At 38.7% G+C, this 19,597-nt stretch overlaps 1 protein-coding gene across 1 annotated transcript in view; it reads right to left on the bottom strand.

The window, feature by feature from the left end:
• DHRSX (dehydrogenase/reductase X-linked) overlaps positions 1 to 19,597 on the bottom strand; it is a 178,196-nt gene that overhangs the window by 58,915 nt on the left and 99,684 nt on the right. The window contains exon 4 of the mRNA XM_062601473.1: positions 3,897 to 3,998. Coding sequence (XP_062457457.1) covers positions 3,897 to 3,998 — 102 coding nt within the window. The remainder of the gene's footprint in view (positions 1 to 3,896; positions 3,999 to 19,597) is intronic.

The following is a 19,597-nucleotide window of genomic DNA, read 5'->3' as shown; positions in this document are numbered from 1 at the left end:
CAATGAAACAACAGGCCTACACTTGTCAGCTGAAATCATGTGCATTCAACCAAATATTTCCTTTCAAATTATAAAGTTAAATATAAATGCTAAAATCAACTATAACAAAAAGAGAGGAGGTGACCAAAGTGTACTTGTCTCCAGTTTGAAGGCCCTAAATGTTCACACAGATTTCTCGAGGTACACAAAGTAGTTAGATTCCTAAACCTTACTGAATTTCCTGTGGAATCTGTATGTCTAGCTCCAGAAGAATAGTTCATAACTAATAGGTTTTTTTATTAAATTAACTTCCAACTAGATCCCTGAAACAGGCAAGTTATGGGCAACAAATAAATTTTTTTAAAAAACACAGCTGACCTGGGACATTGATGAATTTGTAATGATCTTAGGTCAGACTTTGATTATTTACCTAACCTGGCAACTCACACCCAATCCGCCGCTGTCTTCAATAATATTTCAATGATAATTTCACAGTTTGCATCACTATATTATGTCAGAACTTTCCGCTATTCACATGGAAACATTGGGCTGGTTATTAGGCTCACACAAGGAACACCAAATATCACCGAACTCGTACATTCAGTACACATATTCACGAAGATAAGATGTAGACAGATCACTTTGTATAGATGTGATTATATTGACTAATTTAAAAGATTTTAATTTGAAGAAATTGAGTAATACTATTGCGTCATGAAAAGAAATTCAATGCAATTGTTCTTGGCATAACATTTTCACATTAAATGTAGGAGGAAGGTATAGTCCTTGATAATAAAGTGCCTGATCCTGTGAAGGTGGAGAGGAAATTCTTACTAGATTGTCATGGTTTGATTCAGAAGTCATGGGGGCCACACAAAACCCCATTTCCAAAACCTAAAGGAAACTTTCCATTAGCCTTATCAGACTTTGAGTCAGACTCTTAAAAGCATATGAAAGCCTACAAGAGCATTTTGCATAGGCTAGCAGGCTCCTTTCCATATGCCAGAAAACAAAACAGAACAAAACAGAAACCTTGACCATATCAAGAACTCTAGAGTTTCAAGACCTGTAAAAAATAACAAAGTACTAGGTGATATTAAGCAACTTATTATTCTAGCTATGTACATTGAGACATAAGAAAAGGAACTGGGTCGTGATAAGAAATTTCCCTCCAAGCCATTTAACAGTCATGCAAAAGGCTTCACTATTGACAACAAACTTTTGTGTCAGAGAGTATACACACTCACTGATAACCTGCCAGCAACCCATCGCCATAAAATATTTAACTATTGCAAGTGCTGGCCTCTTCTAGGGACCTATGCCTGTACCTGCGGGAGGGAGTAGTGGAGGCAGTGCCAGGAGGCTTTTGACTGAGTAGTCCCTACAGCCTTGCAGTCCACAATGGAATTAATCTTTTTCCTAAGTGCATCATTTAACAGTGAACAAATCAATAGGAAAAACGGGGGAGGGGGGGAAAGGGGGAAGCCTACCAGTTAGCTACCAAACATCAACATTTATCTTGTTTGCGCTCAATACTGATGTAAGGCCAGTAGAAGCTGTTCAAAGGTTTTTGGATCAGGCCATTACTCCTTCATCAAATAAGTTTATTTTCTTTTCTTATACTGAGAAAGCACATTGGCTTTTACTGAAGAACCAGCAACAAAAAACTAAATACTACAGATTTAAAAAAAGAGACAAAAAGGGGAAAAGCTTTTAGTTGTGGAGGCTGGTGACTTGTCAGGTAAAGGTCAGAGACTAACCTAATTACAAGGGAGTCTCTACAGCAGCTTTGGATATGATTACTTCTGTGATTTTGCTACAGTTTCAGTAAAAAGCAAAGCTGAATCATTCATTACATTGTAGTTTCTGTAAGGATTTTCTCAAATAACTGATTTATCTTGCCAGTTACAAGTATTTGGTAATGACGTATGAGTGAAATCAAGTGCTTTTCATGTGGGTAAAAAATGTAGACTCATACAGGCAAATATTAGATTCAAGCTTCTTTCTCAAATGAGGCTTTGGGCCTAGGCTCTTTGGTCTTTTATCACATCAAGCACCTAACGGAATTTTTTCTTATATAACTTTATTTCTTGTTTAAGATGTACTTAGCTGCAATAGCCAAGTCTCTGCATCCCACATGCGGCCAATCAGAAAATAAAAAACAGCTTTAAAACCCTGACCTTTGCTATCTATTTCCTAAAGCAATATTTTGAGCTGGGTCTTTAAACAGTGCTGTGCTTCCTTCTCTAATGAGATAAAAGCAAGCACGATACCAAGCCAAGCACTGCCATGTGTAAACACTCTTCCCACAAGAGCGTGTTGATGAGCTCAGTCCTGGGGTGGGCTTTTTGGTGGCATATTTTTCCCCAGTTCATGCCCTCAGCTTTGTATTTTGGGAAGTGAGTGCACGCACTATCACCACGCGAGATTGTCATCCTTCCTGCCCAGGCAGCGGCGACGGCAGCAGCTCGTCCTTCGCTCGAGAGGGCTTCCCCACCGCGCCGCTGTCCCCGGGGAGCCCCCGGGGAGGAAGCACCACCACTGCCTGCCCCGAGCGCTCCCCCCCACCTCACCCCGGGGCCCCAGCACCCAGCTCGGCTCACGCACGCGATCGGCGGAGGGTGGAGCTGCCTGCCGTGGGCAGTGAGACCCTGGGCCGAGCTCTCCAATCTGTGTGCTTCGCAAAATGCCATTTGCTCAAAATGCAGTTTTGCTCCCATCTGTGCAAACGCTGAGCTTTATATCTTTAAAAGCAGACAGGTTAAGCTAGAAAGACTTTTCATCCAGGATTAAATATCCACTATCTTTAATTATTGCACAATAAAATAATAATGATGGGCTACTTTGGCTAATCAAATAAAAATGAACATTTAATTGAACATTTCATGAATGTTTCATATCAATCAGGAAATAAAGCACTTGAATTTTTATTGCAATATTTGCTTGTGTTACTGAGAGCTCTTCAAGGCATCAATACATGTAGAAAAATCATTTATTTGCAGCACATTTGCTTTCATTGGGATAGAAGGGTGCACAGGGAAAGAGAAAGGCTTCTTTGCGATGTCTGAGTAAAAATACATGCAAATAATTGGAAAAATGAGAACATCCGCATATGACAGCAGAAAGTGTCAAAAAGAAGCTGAACTGTTGCTGGCAGGTTTTTCCCTTACTTAAATGCACAAGTGAAAATTCCCCTTTAGAAAAGTGCACGCAGAGCATGAGGGGCTTTTTGGAGGAAAGTAACCGAATAGGCTTGTTTCCAAAAATATTATGGCTGTAAAACATAATTAGACGGCAAGTATATGAATAATAAAAGTTTAAATCCCTTGAGAACAACAAGCTTCATTTGACAATTGCATGAATGCAAGAGAAATGTTGTCCTTTTAATATGATCTCCAGCCATTGAGGGGACAGCTTTATGGATAACTTTTCAGTGACACCATGGTCTAAGCCGTCACTGCCTTGAGCCAGCTGGATAATTTGCTAGATTACATTCCACTTGGACTAAACCTCCCAATCCAGCCCACCATACAGCCATGGCAAACGTCTGTGTTTGTACAGAGAGAATATTAGGGGAGAGAAAGTAAAGGGGATGCTTTTCTACAGCTTTTTTTTTTTTTAAGGTATGCTCCAACTTTTGTTTAATCACATGATTTTTAGTGTTGATGAGCTAAGGAACAAGACTTGTGGTAACAACATGAGAAGGGGTAGCACTGAAGTGTTGAGTCCAGTCAGCTGACCACCATCTCTCATGAAATGCAATTTAACTCTTAAAATGACTTCCCTGTTTGTATTAATATTGTATCCTGTTGGATAGATTGGTTCAGATAATTTCTCTTAAATGTGAAGTAACAGGCAAGAGCCCAGTTTTTCAACATCTTCCCCTACAGATATATGAATAAAAAAATAGAACTTACCATTATTCACCAGGAGATGGAGTGGACAATTCTTTGCTCTAAACCGCTGCACAAATTGCCGTATGGACTTCATGGAAGCCAAATCACAGTATAAAAACTCCACTGGGAAACAAGAGGAGATGAACAAAACCAAAACAGAGTTAGATCATTTACAGTGATACAAAAATACACTTATATACATCAATAAGGAGCCTTGTGATAATGTCACTGAGAAAGTAAAGATTTTAAAAATAAACAGTGCTTTTGAAAATTACAGGTGAGGCTGGCTGGCCTCACAAGGTTCCTTCTTTTTTTCTCTTCCTTCCTTTCCTTTCCTTTCATCTTCAAGCTATTCATTTTTTCACACCATAAATATGAGGAATGCTACTGTCGGGGGGTGAACATGGGTATCAAAAGGGCAAATATGTCCAAGTCTCACTGGTTGTTTCTGTCACTGCCACTTAGGAAAAAGGGCTGCAGCTCTCCAATGTTGAGATGAACAAGACATGGCAGCTGGAAGTAAAACGGGGCCATGTTGGGCAAAAAAATGTTTCCCTGTTGCTCTGATGCCAGATATACCTCCCTATGTGTTTTCGAGATTATCTGCTCAATATTTCAAAGTACATTTAACACTAATATGTTTCTTTCATAAGAATATGGATGTCTAACAAAAACATCATTCAAAGCATTAGTTAGTCATAGACTCGTACCGGAACTCAAAAAAAATTAATTTAAAAAGTTAAAAATTACTTATAACGCTCAAGAGTTTTAAACTCATCATATTTGAAAATTTTCCTCATCTCAGTTGTTCGGTTTTCACTCCCTAACTTTCATGGTATTGTTTCACCAGTTGTCTGGTAAAAGCATTAAACTACTTAGTAAACAGGCTACACTAAGACACCTTTTCCATTACTGATTTCCCCTCTCTGTCAGCGCGCCCACCAAACTATTCGACTTCATCACAGCCGAGCCTGCAAGCCACACGTATAATGCCTCTTTACAGCAGGTCTTTGCAATAGGACTTTTGCAAGGCCTGCACTGAACAACAGCAAGCTCCGTAGCACAAGACGATCTCAGCTCTTATTACAGTCCTTTATAGGAGGACATTTCCTTCAGTTGTATGCAGTACAGAGCTTACAGACAATATTAGTCCATTGAGGTTGTCTCAGTGAATTTATATAAATTATCTAGTAGCATAGCATTTTCAATAAACAAGAAAGAGGCTCCATTTTTTAAAAAAAAGTTTGAAGACAATGCATTGGTTTCTAAATGGCTGTAAACTCGTACCATTTCAACAACATTTACAGATGGATAAGACTGGACAATTTCTTGAGCTCCGTACAGACCTGTAGGAGATCTGCAATTTTTTTTAATTTAACTGATGTACTGCATCTGGAAGTGATAAGAAATTGCAAAACTCCTGATAAAGATAAAGGTATTTAGGTCATTCTTCTTGTGGCCCAGCAGCCACAAAAAATCACATGAATGATACTGTAATTGCTCAAATACACAAAACCTGGTTATACTAACTTATTAGTAACTAATGCAACAACGAATGGATCAGAGATCTCTGTGAATCCTTATGCTGAATCTGTTGTTGCTCTATTTCTTCAGGCAGATCAGTCAAGAAAGAGATTAGAAAAGGAAGATCAGCTCCTTAACAGGCAGCAACTCACACCTCCAATGGATAAGTCCCTCTTAATACAAAAATAATCATCCAGGTACCAAGGACAGGGGACTTCTGTCATCACCAGCATTTTGTGGCCCTGTGCAGGATCCAGCCACTTCTACAGCACCTGTGAGGACTGTGGCAGCGTTATTCACTCTCCCGGATTTTGCTAATGCCACTAAGTGCAAGGAAAGCAGTTCCCTGCAGACATTCACTAAGCTAAATTTTAATCTCTCCTCTCATCTCACCTCAAAATTGTCCTTTTCTGCAATGCCTGCAGCAATTTAGACTATGGTTAGGCAGCTAGTGTGGCAAGACAAGTGCTTTTAATGCTGACCAGTACTTTCTCCCATCCCTTAATTCTGTAGTTTTGCAGGGCAAACACTGTCTTTGGTCATGACTGTATTGTGCCTAGACCAATGGCATACTGTGGCTATACTATCATTACTAAGCTTATTTACTTGCTTGGAAGTCATATTGTCATCATGTTCAGTATTTGAAAAGCATTTTCATCAAAAGATCAGAATATGCTTTGTAAAGAAAAAACAAACAAATCAAAACCAAAACTTCTCTTTTTGCTTACGAGGCAGAAATATTAATGGTTAAAGTCATTATTCATGCTTATTCATGTGTCATGCTTCACCAGGTAGGTGGTTTCACTGCTTACTGACTCAGATGCTATTTCATTCCAGTGAGATTGACGGAAAAATGGCTCCAAGTCATGTGTTGAATCAGTTGCAGGGCTGTGAACAGATACTGAATTTCTTCTTTGTCTCACAGTCTGAGGGATTTTTTTTTTTTTTTTTATAGCATAGCAAAGAATAAGAAGGTAAAGTCAATGGTCAGTTGTCAGGATATTCTAAAGCTTGGACAAATTTACTAGCCAAGTAATTTTTTCTTAATATTTTTTAATAAAGGCCAGCACTTAATTGTGTAAATATAGGATCAAATTTGAACTTTAACTAGCAATGTGTCTCAAACAACTTTTCAGGAACAATGACAGCAATAAGTTTTCTATGTAGAGAAGGTGTGAGCAAAAAAAGTAAAGATATACAGTAACAGCATGAAAACTGAACACATAACAAGGTTAATATTTAGACAAACTATTTCTTCTGTTTGTCTACCACTAGACTTCAAATTATTCATGTACCTATTAACTGAAAATAATGATCATTTTGCTTTTGAGTATAATATTATAATTTTTTTAAAACTAACTGATTCTTTTGCTTTGCTGTATGTCTTTATGAATAAAAATTAGGAATAGAATCTACACAGAGAATATCCACAGCTAAAGCTATGGAAATACTCTAATTTCTAACTTATACTATTTTCTCCTTCCTTCTTCTATTTCTTCCCTTGCTTTCAGGTACTTCTAGAATGACAGACATGCCAATATTTCTTCCCTCTAGAGGATATGTCTCTTGTTCTTATCTCACTAACCATTTGAATGAAAGAAAGCAACTACATCTTTGTCAGATGCTGGCTAAAATCTTTAAGACTTAAAAAGAGTTTACTGTAATTTGAGGACGCAGTTGTCATAAATTTATTAGCTAATAAAAAGTAAACGGAACATAATTCTCCAAAAGATGGCTAGAGTTACTTAAGTGTTAAATACATATGAATAGATATGTATATGTTGATACTACACCATACTACAGTTACTACATTGCCCAGTTGCTTTCTTTTACTCATATATTTACCCTACTGTAGCATTTTTTTGCAGCAATGTGCAAGCTGGTAGACTGTATTTCTGGCTGCTCCTCAATAACAGCAAATCAGTCCTCTGCGAGGCCCACAGCAGATGACACTACCAAGCCCCTGTAACCTTCAGGGCCTGTTCCAACACTGGGCACCCTCACCTCACCTAATTATGTTTACTGAAGTCAGAGGACATGATGGACAGGTTCTTGGAGAGTTTTCTGATACCACAAACCCTTGGGAGCCAGGAGCCCCAGCACTATGAGAGTCTGACAGACATTGAGTTCTCAGACTCCTCCACGCTCCCTCACTGGGGTCAACTTCCCACACTGCATTTCCATTTGACTGCTTCTCTACATTATTAGTACATCTTTTTTGGACATCTAGGGTTCGCTTCATTTACTTTCCATGCCAGCATACTTGTCTCTTGTTGCATATTTTTTCTGTGTCTGTACTACAGTGACATAAAAAGCATGAAACAGACCCTTTGGTCTACTGCAGAAGGAAAACATGGAAACAAAAAGAATGGACATAGATTGCAGTGAATGATCAGTAACCATAAACTTCTGAGATATTCATTGATTAGCTGAACACTGGAAAAATGCAGTGTTGGGGCTCCCACAAAGACTATGTCATTTTGATTTAGATCAGATTAAGATGGAGGCCACCTGGCCATTACTAATTTTTCTGCATTTATTTCTAACCATCAGCTTATGGACAGCTCCACTAGAAATCAGAAGTTAAAATCAACTTTCCTTTATTACTAAATATCAAAGCAGTTTTCAACCATGCTTTGATTTTCTTTGTTAATACTAAAAAGAGAAGCACAATCTACATTCTGGAGAAAGCTGCACTCTTCCCACTGTACCAGGGAGCTGAGACTTCATAGTTCATTACAAAAGGAGTAATAGAATAATAGAGACTGTTTTTCCTTTTCTGCTCTGCCACTCCTCTATCCAGTTTCTGAGGATATCAGCAGGAAGTTACTTCTCCATCAAGATCCAAGAGTTGCTTCCTAGAAAAGATCATCAAAAGTGGTGCTCAGCAGTTACATATTCAAGCTCAGAAACCTGTCCCAGAGCTCCATACAGACATTGTTCTCTGTCTGCCATATCCACATGGGGAGCATCGAGAAATTCAGCCTCTCATCTGCTCTTCTGCCTCACAAAGTTATACTTTGGCACCTGCACAGCAGCAAGGAGAGAATTTATTCTGTTCTTGAAAGAACTGGTCATACTTTTGGGCACTGGTAGGCTCAAAAGATGTTTAGCAGAAACCACTCTTAATGAGGCAAATATTCCCTAATTACTGCCATCAACAGATGCTGCAGAGCAAAGCTAGAGAAGCTTTGTCAGAAACATGGTAGGTTGACATAGAAGTGCAAGATTGTTGGGAGAGGAAAAGTATGAATCAGGAGGAGGAGAAGACATAAAGCAGCACTGACTGGAGCTTCCTTCCCTTTTCTCACTGCACTATCTTTGCTGGCACTGATAAACTGTGGCTTTAGCTGGTCCACTCTTCAGGAATAAGCTTAGTATTCTCCCTTCTTCTTCCCTAAAGTACTGTGGTCCTCCTCTTCCGAAAGTGTAAGGAGTACCAGAATCAACTCATCTTTCTGAACAAGCTGTGCTTATTTGCTTACACATGCCTTCCAGCCAAAGAAAGGCTATTCTAAATCAAAACTGGGCTGCCAAGAGAGGAGAATGAACTTCTGGCTAGGTGGAAATTCTGGCCAGCTGAGCTCAAGACTCTAGTCAGAAACCAGGCATTAGTTACGTGATAATGCTGTAAGTGGAAAATGCAATGGTAGTTCTACTCAGCTAACACAAACCTGAGGTTTATCAGTATACAAAATGGGTATCAGTGGAAGCACACAAGCCCCTGTTGACAGACCATGACTCCTGTCAAAAGAATTTTTCTGCACAGACCAGGGCTAATACAGTGTTCTGCTCATAGATGTGTATGATGATAAAGACTACAGAATGCTTACTTTAAAGGAATTGTTAGGAAAAAAAAGGCAAATAAGGCATGTACCATCAAACTGCACATTGAGCACAATGAGAGATACTCACTGTAAATGTAGTAAACACAGCATTTTCTATTCATGCTATGCTCCTGCTCTCAAACTTGTGCACTTGATGACCTTTCTGGCCTGTACACTACATGCACTTTAGAATCACTCCCATTCTGAGTAAGCATCCAAGATTCGCAGGAATTAAATATTACAGAAATTAACACATAGAAAATCCAAGTGCATGCAATGACACTTATGACATCTTGATTTCAGCTGTGGTCATGGCAACAGTCTTCAGAACTTTGGCCTCTAATTCTGAAAACTATTTTAAATATGTGCCTATCTGGACAAAAATGTTGGCTGTTCCTTTCATTGGGTACCCTACAAGCCACTCCCCAGTCTTCTCCTCTGTCCTCTATTAGTCTGAATAATTTTATGGTATTTTTTCAAAACACTGGTCTTTTACAGACTGCTAATAGAAACAGTAAACCATGGATAACTGTAGTATAGATTTACTGTTTAAGTAGATGCCTATGATTTGCTATTAAAAGAAAAGGAGGGATAAAGTACATCCATATGGCAAAGTGTGTAAGTGCGGCATCATGGATCAAAATTGTGAGCATATTTAAAGAACATACAGTCTAGGTAAGGTAATTAAATGACACACTCACAATTCAAGTTAAATAAGTTTCTCTACAGTCTTCCAGAAGGCAAATGAGAACACCTACATTCAGCTTCTCTTCTGAGTCATCCATTCCAGTGCCACTAAGGCAGTCTAAACAGATTAACTTCTGGTGCCAAATGTTAGCCCTTGTGAATAGCCTGGTCATTCTCCAGCCCATTCAGTGAAAAAAAAGAGCTGTATTGGTGTTCAATACATAAATAGAAATTCACAGACATTAGAAGTTCATGCTTGTTTTCCTCAGGATGGTTTGAATATTGTCTGCTCAAAGAGCAATTGAAAAAAGCATTTAATAGCGTCATTTCTTAACCATGTTGCTTTACAGAATCACAGAACCTATTATTATTGCTTTACAGAATTACAGAATCACAGAACTTACTACTATTTAACCTATTGTACCAAGAGAAAGGGGTGGGGGGGAGAGTGACAACTTGTAGTAAAATTTTTTGAGATTTTCTTTCAGATATAGCAAGTAACATAAAAAAGAAATTCTCTCTCAAAAATGAAGCAATATGGCTTAGCCACTTTCACCTTCCATACGAAAAGTACGTGATCCATCCACTGGCCCTTTTAACTTGTTAAATTCTGCAGTTGTTCTTTGGTATTGATTAATCAAAATCAGCAAAATTACAGAGTGAGAATGGTGTTTTCAGTTCCACCACTACCAGCTGCTCCCCTTGCTGCCAAAATAGTAGATCATTAAAAGAGCATCCATGGATGGATTCACTGGTCACTGTGTACCTTCCCAGAGCACTGTGACATAGCCATAGTATAGAAAGGATGCAGTTCATACAAATCACCAGAAGTGCTTGAATGTGACTTTGCTATCTATTTGTACCACAAGGTGGGATGTTATTTAAATATCCTATCATTTTAGCAGAATTCCTACATTGTGCACATAGCATACACAGGAATTTCCCAATATGTAAATTGTCCTTTTCTGTATTTTTTATTTTCTGTTCAGGAGGGACAGAGCTTGAAAAGATAAAGAAATACACTGCCACCAACTTCTCAAAAGTGTAAGTTAAGTAAATAGCAGCAACAGACCGTAGTTAACTCTTAAGAGCGGTTATCTCGCTTTCTAGGGGGTAAAATTTCCATCAGATTATTGACTGTGGAGGCATCATTTTTTTTAGAATAGCAAATATACTACATATATGCACAGTTTTCTCACTTCTGCTGGAAACCAGATGTCATCTCTCTTTCTCTCCTCATAGGTTTAAATGCTCATCACCCAGGTTTCTTGCTGAAGTCTTCTGACATCCTCACTTGCTGTTGTAGGAAGGCTCACACTCCATTGAGCGACTGCTTTGGAGACCTTTTCTGCCATCCTTTCTAGTATCAGCTGGCGTGCTTTGTGAAGGTTGAAAGCAAATAGAATTTTGGCAACTTCATAGGCCCATCAGAACCTCGGGAGAAGTGGAGGGAAGACAATGAGGCCACATCAGTCTCACTCTGGAGCTGCTATTTGGCACAAAAATACATTGCAGTGGAGACTCTTCTCAAATCTCTTTTCAAAGACTAAGGAAGGCAACACTGCTTCATACCTTAGTTTGCTACCCCCATGAGACCAGAGGCTACACACAACAAATTCAGATAAATGCCGTGTGCCTCATGGGGACAATAGAGCTCACAGTGAGCATCTGAAGATTCATTATTTATAGACAGAAGACAATTTAGAGTGCCCTCATTGTTAATAGATACATTTTCAGATTTTTTTTCCTCTTGTTCTGTGGTAAAAAAAGATTTTTAGACTGAATGTTGATGCTTTCCATCACTGTATTTAGTAAATTGCAGGTATTTTGCTTTTCCTTCTCAGATGACATTAACTTCCTACAGTGCATTAGTCCTAGGCCATGGTTTATATCTCATTTTAAACCTCAAAATACACGGCACCTACATAAAACACACTTTATTGTGTCCTCATATTGACACATTCTATCAGGAATGAAACTCAAGTGAAGAACTTTTTAGATGTAATACAGAGTTATTTGCCCAAAAAGGAATAGGGAAGAGAAAAAATGATGTTTTCACAGTGATATTTTTTGTTCCTCATGATTATGTGAAGCTCAAAATATACAAATTAAAAGAAATGGTTATTGTAAATATAAAAGAAATGAGCTGTGGAAATTTTTTTATTTTACATGTAAAATACCCATGTATTCCTCCCCAAAATGTGCCACAAGTCCTATAAGACCATAGAAACATGGAATTGTCTTGACCACTTAAAGAATTTTAATGGAAAGAAAGCATTTTCTGCAGTGTATATTATGAAGTAAGATCAAGTCAGCAAAGCTTTTGCAACATGACAAAATGAAAACGTATTTCACAGCAAGCCGGGAGTGAGAGTGTTCCTAGAAAAGATGTCAGATCTTCAACTGATTTAAACTGGAGTCATCATTCCTTTCAAATTTCTCAGCTGTGAGCTTGCATGTTTTCAATGCATCTTGAGTTGCAAAGCCTAAAAATTGAAAAATTGAACTACTTGTATAATTTCAAGGCTTTGCAGAAGGACGCAGAGATGCATATGAAAGAAGCCAGGACAAAAATAAAAAGGCCTATCAATCTTGATAGTTGCCTTTTTCTTCATAATATTTTATTCACTCCTTCCACACAGGTATGTTGGTGTAACTCTTTGAGCCAGCTCACGCCAACCTGTACCTGAGAAATTATTTTGGTTATGATAACGGAACATAAATCACCTTGTGCAGCATTGCTGTCATCTTTTTCTTTGAGAATCAGGATATACAGGTTTGATTTTGCCTTTCGTCCAGATCTGACACTGGGCTGCCCCTCTTTCATGCTTAAGCAGGCTTAGGACTGTCGAGGGCTTCTATCATATGATTCATCTGACCTGTTTCACAAATCTAGTTAAGGGAAGATGAATCATGTCATACAACTGCTTATTTCTTTCCATAGACTGCAAAGGAAGCTTCGGGACACTGACTCAGATTTAAACCTGTGTATTGTAAACCTGAAAAATGAGGTGATTTGAATCCCAGCCTTCAGATTCAATTAATAATGAACAAATAGAAAAAGTAAGAAAACCCAGAGAACTGGGCATGCTTGCAGATGACTCAATGTTATTCACAGTACTCAAGATTAGAAAAAAAAAAAAAAAAAAAAAAGAGAGAGAGAGAGAGAACATCCAGAACGATCTTGCCAAAGCCTCACAGATAGGCTGGTAACACACACACACACAAAAAAAAAAAAAAAGAGAAAAAAAAAAAGAAAAAAAAATCATCCTGGAAAAAGATAAGGAGTCTTGAAGGGGGTGTTTAAATTCCTTTCGTATTATGAATGCCTCTGAAATAACTGTGACTTCTTGACATAAAAATTGAGATATCATTGCACACTCTAATTGATGAAGGGATCCTGATAGTCAAAGAAAGTAATGATAGTTATGGTATTTGTGCTGTGTGGTTATATGTGTATATCACATAACTGAGACTGAGCTTAAGCAAACTGTGCAAGAAGACATTATCATTTCTAAAATAACTACAGCATAGCTGTGCATCCCAGGTGAGAACTGGCAGTTGTGCAGCTGCTCTGTAAATCATAAGGCTTTTGCATCTACTAATCTGCTGCAGAAATCTTACCACCTAGCAAAAGTGCTAGGAAAAAAAACGTGCAGATGAATAAAATGCCAAAAATAGAACTCTTGACTGCTACTCCAGAAGCCAACCTGTACACTAGACTCTACTTCTTTTCTCATCTTTTCTATATACAGATAAATATTTCTTATTATTTTCATGAATGTATGTGTACAATAAAGCTGCTTCTTTCTTTTCAGATCAATTTAGCTTTAAGAAAACTTAGACCTTTGCTTTCTCCACATCTTGTTTTATTACTTACTTTTCTTGTCTTCCCATCTCCCTCTCTGGTTCTCCATTATTTTTAACATTACACTCTAATGCCTTGTCCATATTTAGTGATGGGAATGCAAAGCAATTATATTTCATAACAGTTCCCTGCTAATACTGACATGGAATTTCATGCAGTGAAAGACAGATTGGTTGAACAAGGTGTCACAGAAGGTTCTTTTTCTGCATCTCAATATTCAGAGAAAAATAACAGAGTTTCTGTTATCTTTTTCTGCCTGAAGCCAAACTGACTGTCGGACATTTGAATAATTCTCACTCTCGAGAACACAAGTCCTGTGTATTGTCCAGTATCAACTCACGCTGCTACCAATTTTCAGTAGATATTTTGCAGAAAATCTTCTTTTTGTTAAAAAAAAGAAATATCTGTGGGCAGGATATGTCAGGCTGGAAAGGGTACACTCTCATGTGAGGACTATTTAGGAAAGAAACAGGTACTGTTAATCATATAAAAATCTTTTTTCCTGAAAAAAAATATCTTTTAAGGTACAGCTCAGGGAAGGTGTTAGGTGAACAAAAATGGAAGCTTAAGTGTTTCTTCTGCTCAAAAATCAGGCTTGTGAATGACATGTCTTTCCCACTGCCCTTTATTCCTCCCTTTATTTTCCAGCTCTAGAGAAAGCACTACCTGTACAGGTTAGTCTTTGTATTCCCATGCAATCTTTGAACTATATTGTGACATTCACATCAGCTAAACCCATAAAAAAAATATTTTTGTGAGATCTGTGATATAGGGATAAAATTTTAAAAGTGTTTAGGAAAATGGCCTGCTAAATGCATCACATACAGGCACCTGACTTCAAAGGGGAATTTGTAAATCCAGGACAGAGAAAATACAATGCATACTGTGCCTTAGGTGCATAGAAATTAAGTACATAACAGCCATCATGAACTTTAACATTAGCTTGCTTAACGTTTTGAGGTAATGACCAGCAGGAGATGCCAAAGAGATGGCTGTGCCTGAAATCTCACCTTTCTTTTACGCATCTTCCCCTATCTCTGATTTAAATAAGTCTTCAAGGCCAATACAAAAGATCCAAAACCTCCTCCCATCCCCAGTATGCATGAATGCAGAAGGAGTAGCCCAGCTTTTTCTTCTTATACACAGCCAGAAGACATGTTTTAAAAGCATGGTGTCTGAGGCACTAGCTGCCTTCCTGGAGGGGTGCTGACAGTACATAAGAAATCTGGCTTATAAGGCATCCTCATCCCAAAAGTGCTCAAGCCCCAGGTCTCACTACAGTAGCCTTTCTGAATTCCCCTTCATGGATCTAATTTCAGGTTACTTCTGCAAGGGGGATTTGAGCTACTAATTCCCCTAGGAGCTTTGGAAAAAGTTGGCCTTAATCACAGAAGACCCCCTTACAGGAAGCTTGAGACCACCAGTTCAAGGCACACAAGATTCGTAGTTATGACTGTTGCTGACCTCAGAAAAATTTAAACTGTCAGTCTCAAAGCTTCAGAGTCCCTCTGTCTTTCCCCTGAGCTATTCACCCCCTGAAAATATAAAATTGAGTAGTACCTGAAATATATCCTCCCTTTTTCCTCCTTTCACTGTAGGTACTGTTAAGCAGCTCTCTTAGAACCCAAATATATTAATTCAATAGAGCTCTGGTGTATTTTAGCTTTGATCATTTCATTTTTGTTTGGATTATTTGGCATCTTGACAAATAAACTGCACACTTTCAAGATCACTAAAGAAAGAAAGCAGCTTGCATGAGAGAGAAACACAACTGCATGCATGAGCACCTGCTTTCCCTAGAAATAATGTATGAACTAGATCAGATGTTCTGTCCTGGCCCCTCAAGGAGCCTCTCTTTTCCACTGTGAATTCAGGGAACATCCTAGCTTTGCAGGAGAAGGCTCCTCCCCAATGCCTCAATTCTCATCTGTAGAAGGGGAGCAAGGTAAGGAAAAATGCAGCTAAGCTTGCTGGACTGGAAAGCAAAGAAGAATAGCTATAGTAGAAAGCGTAACAAATGAATGCATCTATTTCTGTGTACATCTGCTGTCTAGTTAGCAGGGAGGAAACTAGCAGTAGGTAAAAAAAAGTCTGTGCCACAGCACTGTTTTTCCTTGGTTTGCACGCTTCAGGGACAAGCTTTTAAGGGAGGGCAGAGAGAAAGAATAAATTCTGTTTATAACTGAGCATAACTTAAATATAGGTAAATTGGATTTTTCTAGTCGTTACCTTACATAAGCTCAGAAAGATGAGGCTTCTTTCAAATTTTACATCCTTTGCAGGGAATTAATAATGTATGAAATTATTCTTGCTACACTTTTTGATGTACTATCTGAGTTTAATGAAGAAGCTAGAAATTCTCCTCACCATAGATTATTATTTCTAATGCAGTGGTAGCTGTGATCCCTGAAATTATGAAGAATGGGAGTAGGGACCTGCAACTGGTGGTATACTGGATCTAAACACTTAGCAAGGATTTTTGTTTTCTGCTTAATGCCAAACTTGCACTTCTGGGGAAGATAAAACCCCACATATTGCGAATGAAATCAAATAATAACTTTTACGTAATCAAAATATGGTATTCTAGCACACTAAGTTTAACAGCAGGCCTGGATCTGAATGCTGCATTTTGAATTACTTTGAGCTCTGGATTAGCAGAACTGCAAGATCAAAAAGTGTTGATGCAAAATTTTGGTGCAGCATGCTACAACACATGAAAACCACACTGACTGTTTTTAGCAGATTCTTACCCACCATAGTACCTCTTTAAGTCTATGTTTAGGACTCAGCTCAACTCACATCTGCAGAGGACTGAATAAAGCCTCCTACTCCCCCCTGCGCATTGCACGAGCAGCTCTGGTGCAGGCTGGGGTGCAAAAGGCAGCTGCTGATGAGCACCTTCCAGCTTCCCCTCCCTCACCCAAGAACAGGCAGTGCAGCTGATCCCGTGCCTGGGGAAATAGGTCACTTATGCCTGGGAAAAAGCTGGTGCAGCAGACTTTCCCCAGCACCAACGGTGAAGCGGTGGCCACATTAAAACAGAACAACGGTCCAGGCCTGGTTTCACTCACAGGCACAGGAGTTGCGCATTTCCTTTCGTTAGTTCATAAAAGAGTCACAGATCTCTTCAGTCTCTATTTCTGGAACTGAGGTAAATGTGGTTAAAGCTGTATATAAAGCTCTGGATGAACACATGCAGGTAGAGCACCAAATAATTTAAGGATAAATTATATATTTGGATTAGCAGCTTGGCTGCTTTGTTGTTTGGCTCTTTCAAACTACTTGGATGGCAGCCATTGGCATGCTGTGATTTATCTCTATTTAATTTTTCTACTTTTTCAGACTCTCCGCTGTTGATAATTCAGTTTCTGGCAACTGCAGACCTTCGCTCCCTATTACAAGTCATACCCCAAGGCAGACATGCTGCCATCTGCACTGTAACAGTGGTGGTAGCTAGTGGAATGTAAACAGGCTAATGTTCAGATACCACTTGGGCTTTGAGAGGGCTCTAAGACACAAATGATGTTTGGATTTAAAATACTCTCTGAGTCCAAATATTAGCTCTCATAAACATCAGGACACTCTTCTAAGGGACTCTGTGCACCCTGTACTCCTCTTCTGCCTATTCCTGATCTCCAGAGCTTGAATGGGTGTAGGAAACTAAATGTTCTCCTTTGTCCAGCCTCCAAAATCATCAAAGGAGGAATTAATTGCCATTCAATCTTCCTTCATATATATATGCTTCACCTCCCTTTTTTATTCCCTCATCCTCTCTTCACAACCTCAAGAAAGAATCTTCTTTCAGGAAGTTTGTGCTGAAGCATCATCTTCTACTTTCCCTTGCACAGCTGCAGGTCACAGCTCTCGCCACACTGCAGGTACAGCACAGTGGCTCAACGCACCAGGTATACATAAGAGCTGGCAAGCAATGTTCTCTCTCCAGTGAGGCCAGAAGGGATCAAAATGATGCCCGGAATTAAAGAGGGATGATTATATTTCAGGCAGATGTCGCCTCAAAATCTAAAAAAATCTAAATAAATAAGCATACAGCCTACAGATAGTGAAGCTGAAAGAAAAGGTAGAAATGGCTGAAATGGCCTCTATTTATAGAATGTGGTTTCTAGCAAAGAGAGAGCCTAATCCTGCAGGAGTGTTGCATAGATCAGCACTAGTATGACACATCTTTCTGGTCTCCCATGAGACACAAGCATGACGCTACCACTATTGATTATTGAGTTGAACCTATACTTTCTTGATGAGCTACAGCACAGCTGGATGGGCTTCTAGATGAGGGAAGCTAGCAAGAAACAAAGATGCTACTTCTTCTCCGAATGGCAAGTTATCTATAGATTTTTAGCTATAGAAAGTCTGTATGGCCAGGGCTGCATTTTCCTTTCCTCTAATGAGAAATTAAGACAACAGTGGTTATATTGGGTGATAAACAAGAGGGTGCAGAATTATTCATGACAACCACTGCAGAATTTCTCTGTTTCCTTCTGTAATTTCTTGGATAAATATTTAAATTGATAAGCTGCAGATTTCTTGGTATTTCCTGAGTATAGACCTATCTGATATTATCCAGGCAATTTCATCTGACTCTACCCAGCTAGTTCAGTATCTGTGTAATAACATATCTTACAATTTTCAGGACTTTATAGTGAGAAAGCTGTAATTTTCGGCCTTTTGATAGGCACGTGCATCCATAATACGCATTTAAACAGCCTGTCTGGATGACTTCCCACAGTATTCAGCCTTCACTTCTGTTTTATAACATCCATCCATTCACCCCAGGAAGAAAGAGGCGAAGCAAAATGACACCCTTTCTTGATGTCATGAAGAAAAAAGTAAAATGATCATCTATATTTCCTTTCCCTATTTTGGAAACAACTCCACTCTTTTTCTCTTAAGAAATCTCTTTGCCTTTGCTTCAGTGAAGTAAATGAGGAAGAAAGGGAAGCCTGACCAAGAGAGAAAAGAAAACAATTTGAGACATTTGGGCAACCTGAAATGTAATTTTGCTGGAGGACAACATTCATTTTCCACATCATTTTGTTTTTGTGGAATAAAGGACTTGTTACAGCGTGGCAATGCTTTTTAGGAGATTTAAATTTCTAACAGAAAAGAAACCTTTTAAGATTCTTGACTGCATTTTTCCAAATTACTACATTTTTTAGCTCTGCTCAGCCCTTTTTGATCATAGTTACTTAAGGTGTATTTCCTTAACATAAAAGCAATTACGCTTTCTCTATATAAGCTGTGACGGCTATGATTTTATACTATTTTAATGTGAAACTGCTTGCAAAAATCTCTCAAGCAATTGCACATCAGTCTAAAAAGAATTCTGATAATTATCAGTGCTTCCACCTACTTTATCACTGAGAATTGTAGATAAAATATCGAGCTAATAAATTCTTTATCTCAGTTGGAGTAAGCAGCAAACACTAAAAAGCAAAAAATGTGCAATCAAGCTGTGAGGATTCTAAAATTTGCAAGTTATGTTTTACTGATGACTTTGAGGAAGAGATTTGTACTCTATTCCTAGAGCAAAGAGTCCTTCCATGCTCTTCTAGCTTTATTAAATTAGTTCTGCCCACAATGAGAGCAGGTTCATATTCTCCTTGGCATTTGGACTCCTGACTTGTACATTTTATAACTGAAATGAGCTTGCTCTTAGGAATGACTGGTTTATGCTTCCCGTTCTTTTCCTGGGACTAGGATTATGGTGCATTTTGCATAGTAAGTGGCAGGACACCTTAGCCTGAAGCAGAAGTCCGGAGTAATATCTTTTCCGCTTGGTGTCACTTCTCTTCCATTTC

This window comes from Rhea pennata, chromosome 1 (assembly GCF_028389875.1).
Source record: "Rhea pennata isolate bPtePen1 chromosome 1, bPtePen1.pri, whole genome shotgun sequence".
Lineage (NCBI taxonomy): Eukaryota > Metazoa > Chordata > Aves > Rheiformes > Rheidae > Rhea > Rhea pennata.
This window is presented reverse-complemented; position numbering and strand designations above follow the sequence as displayed.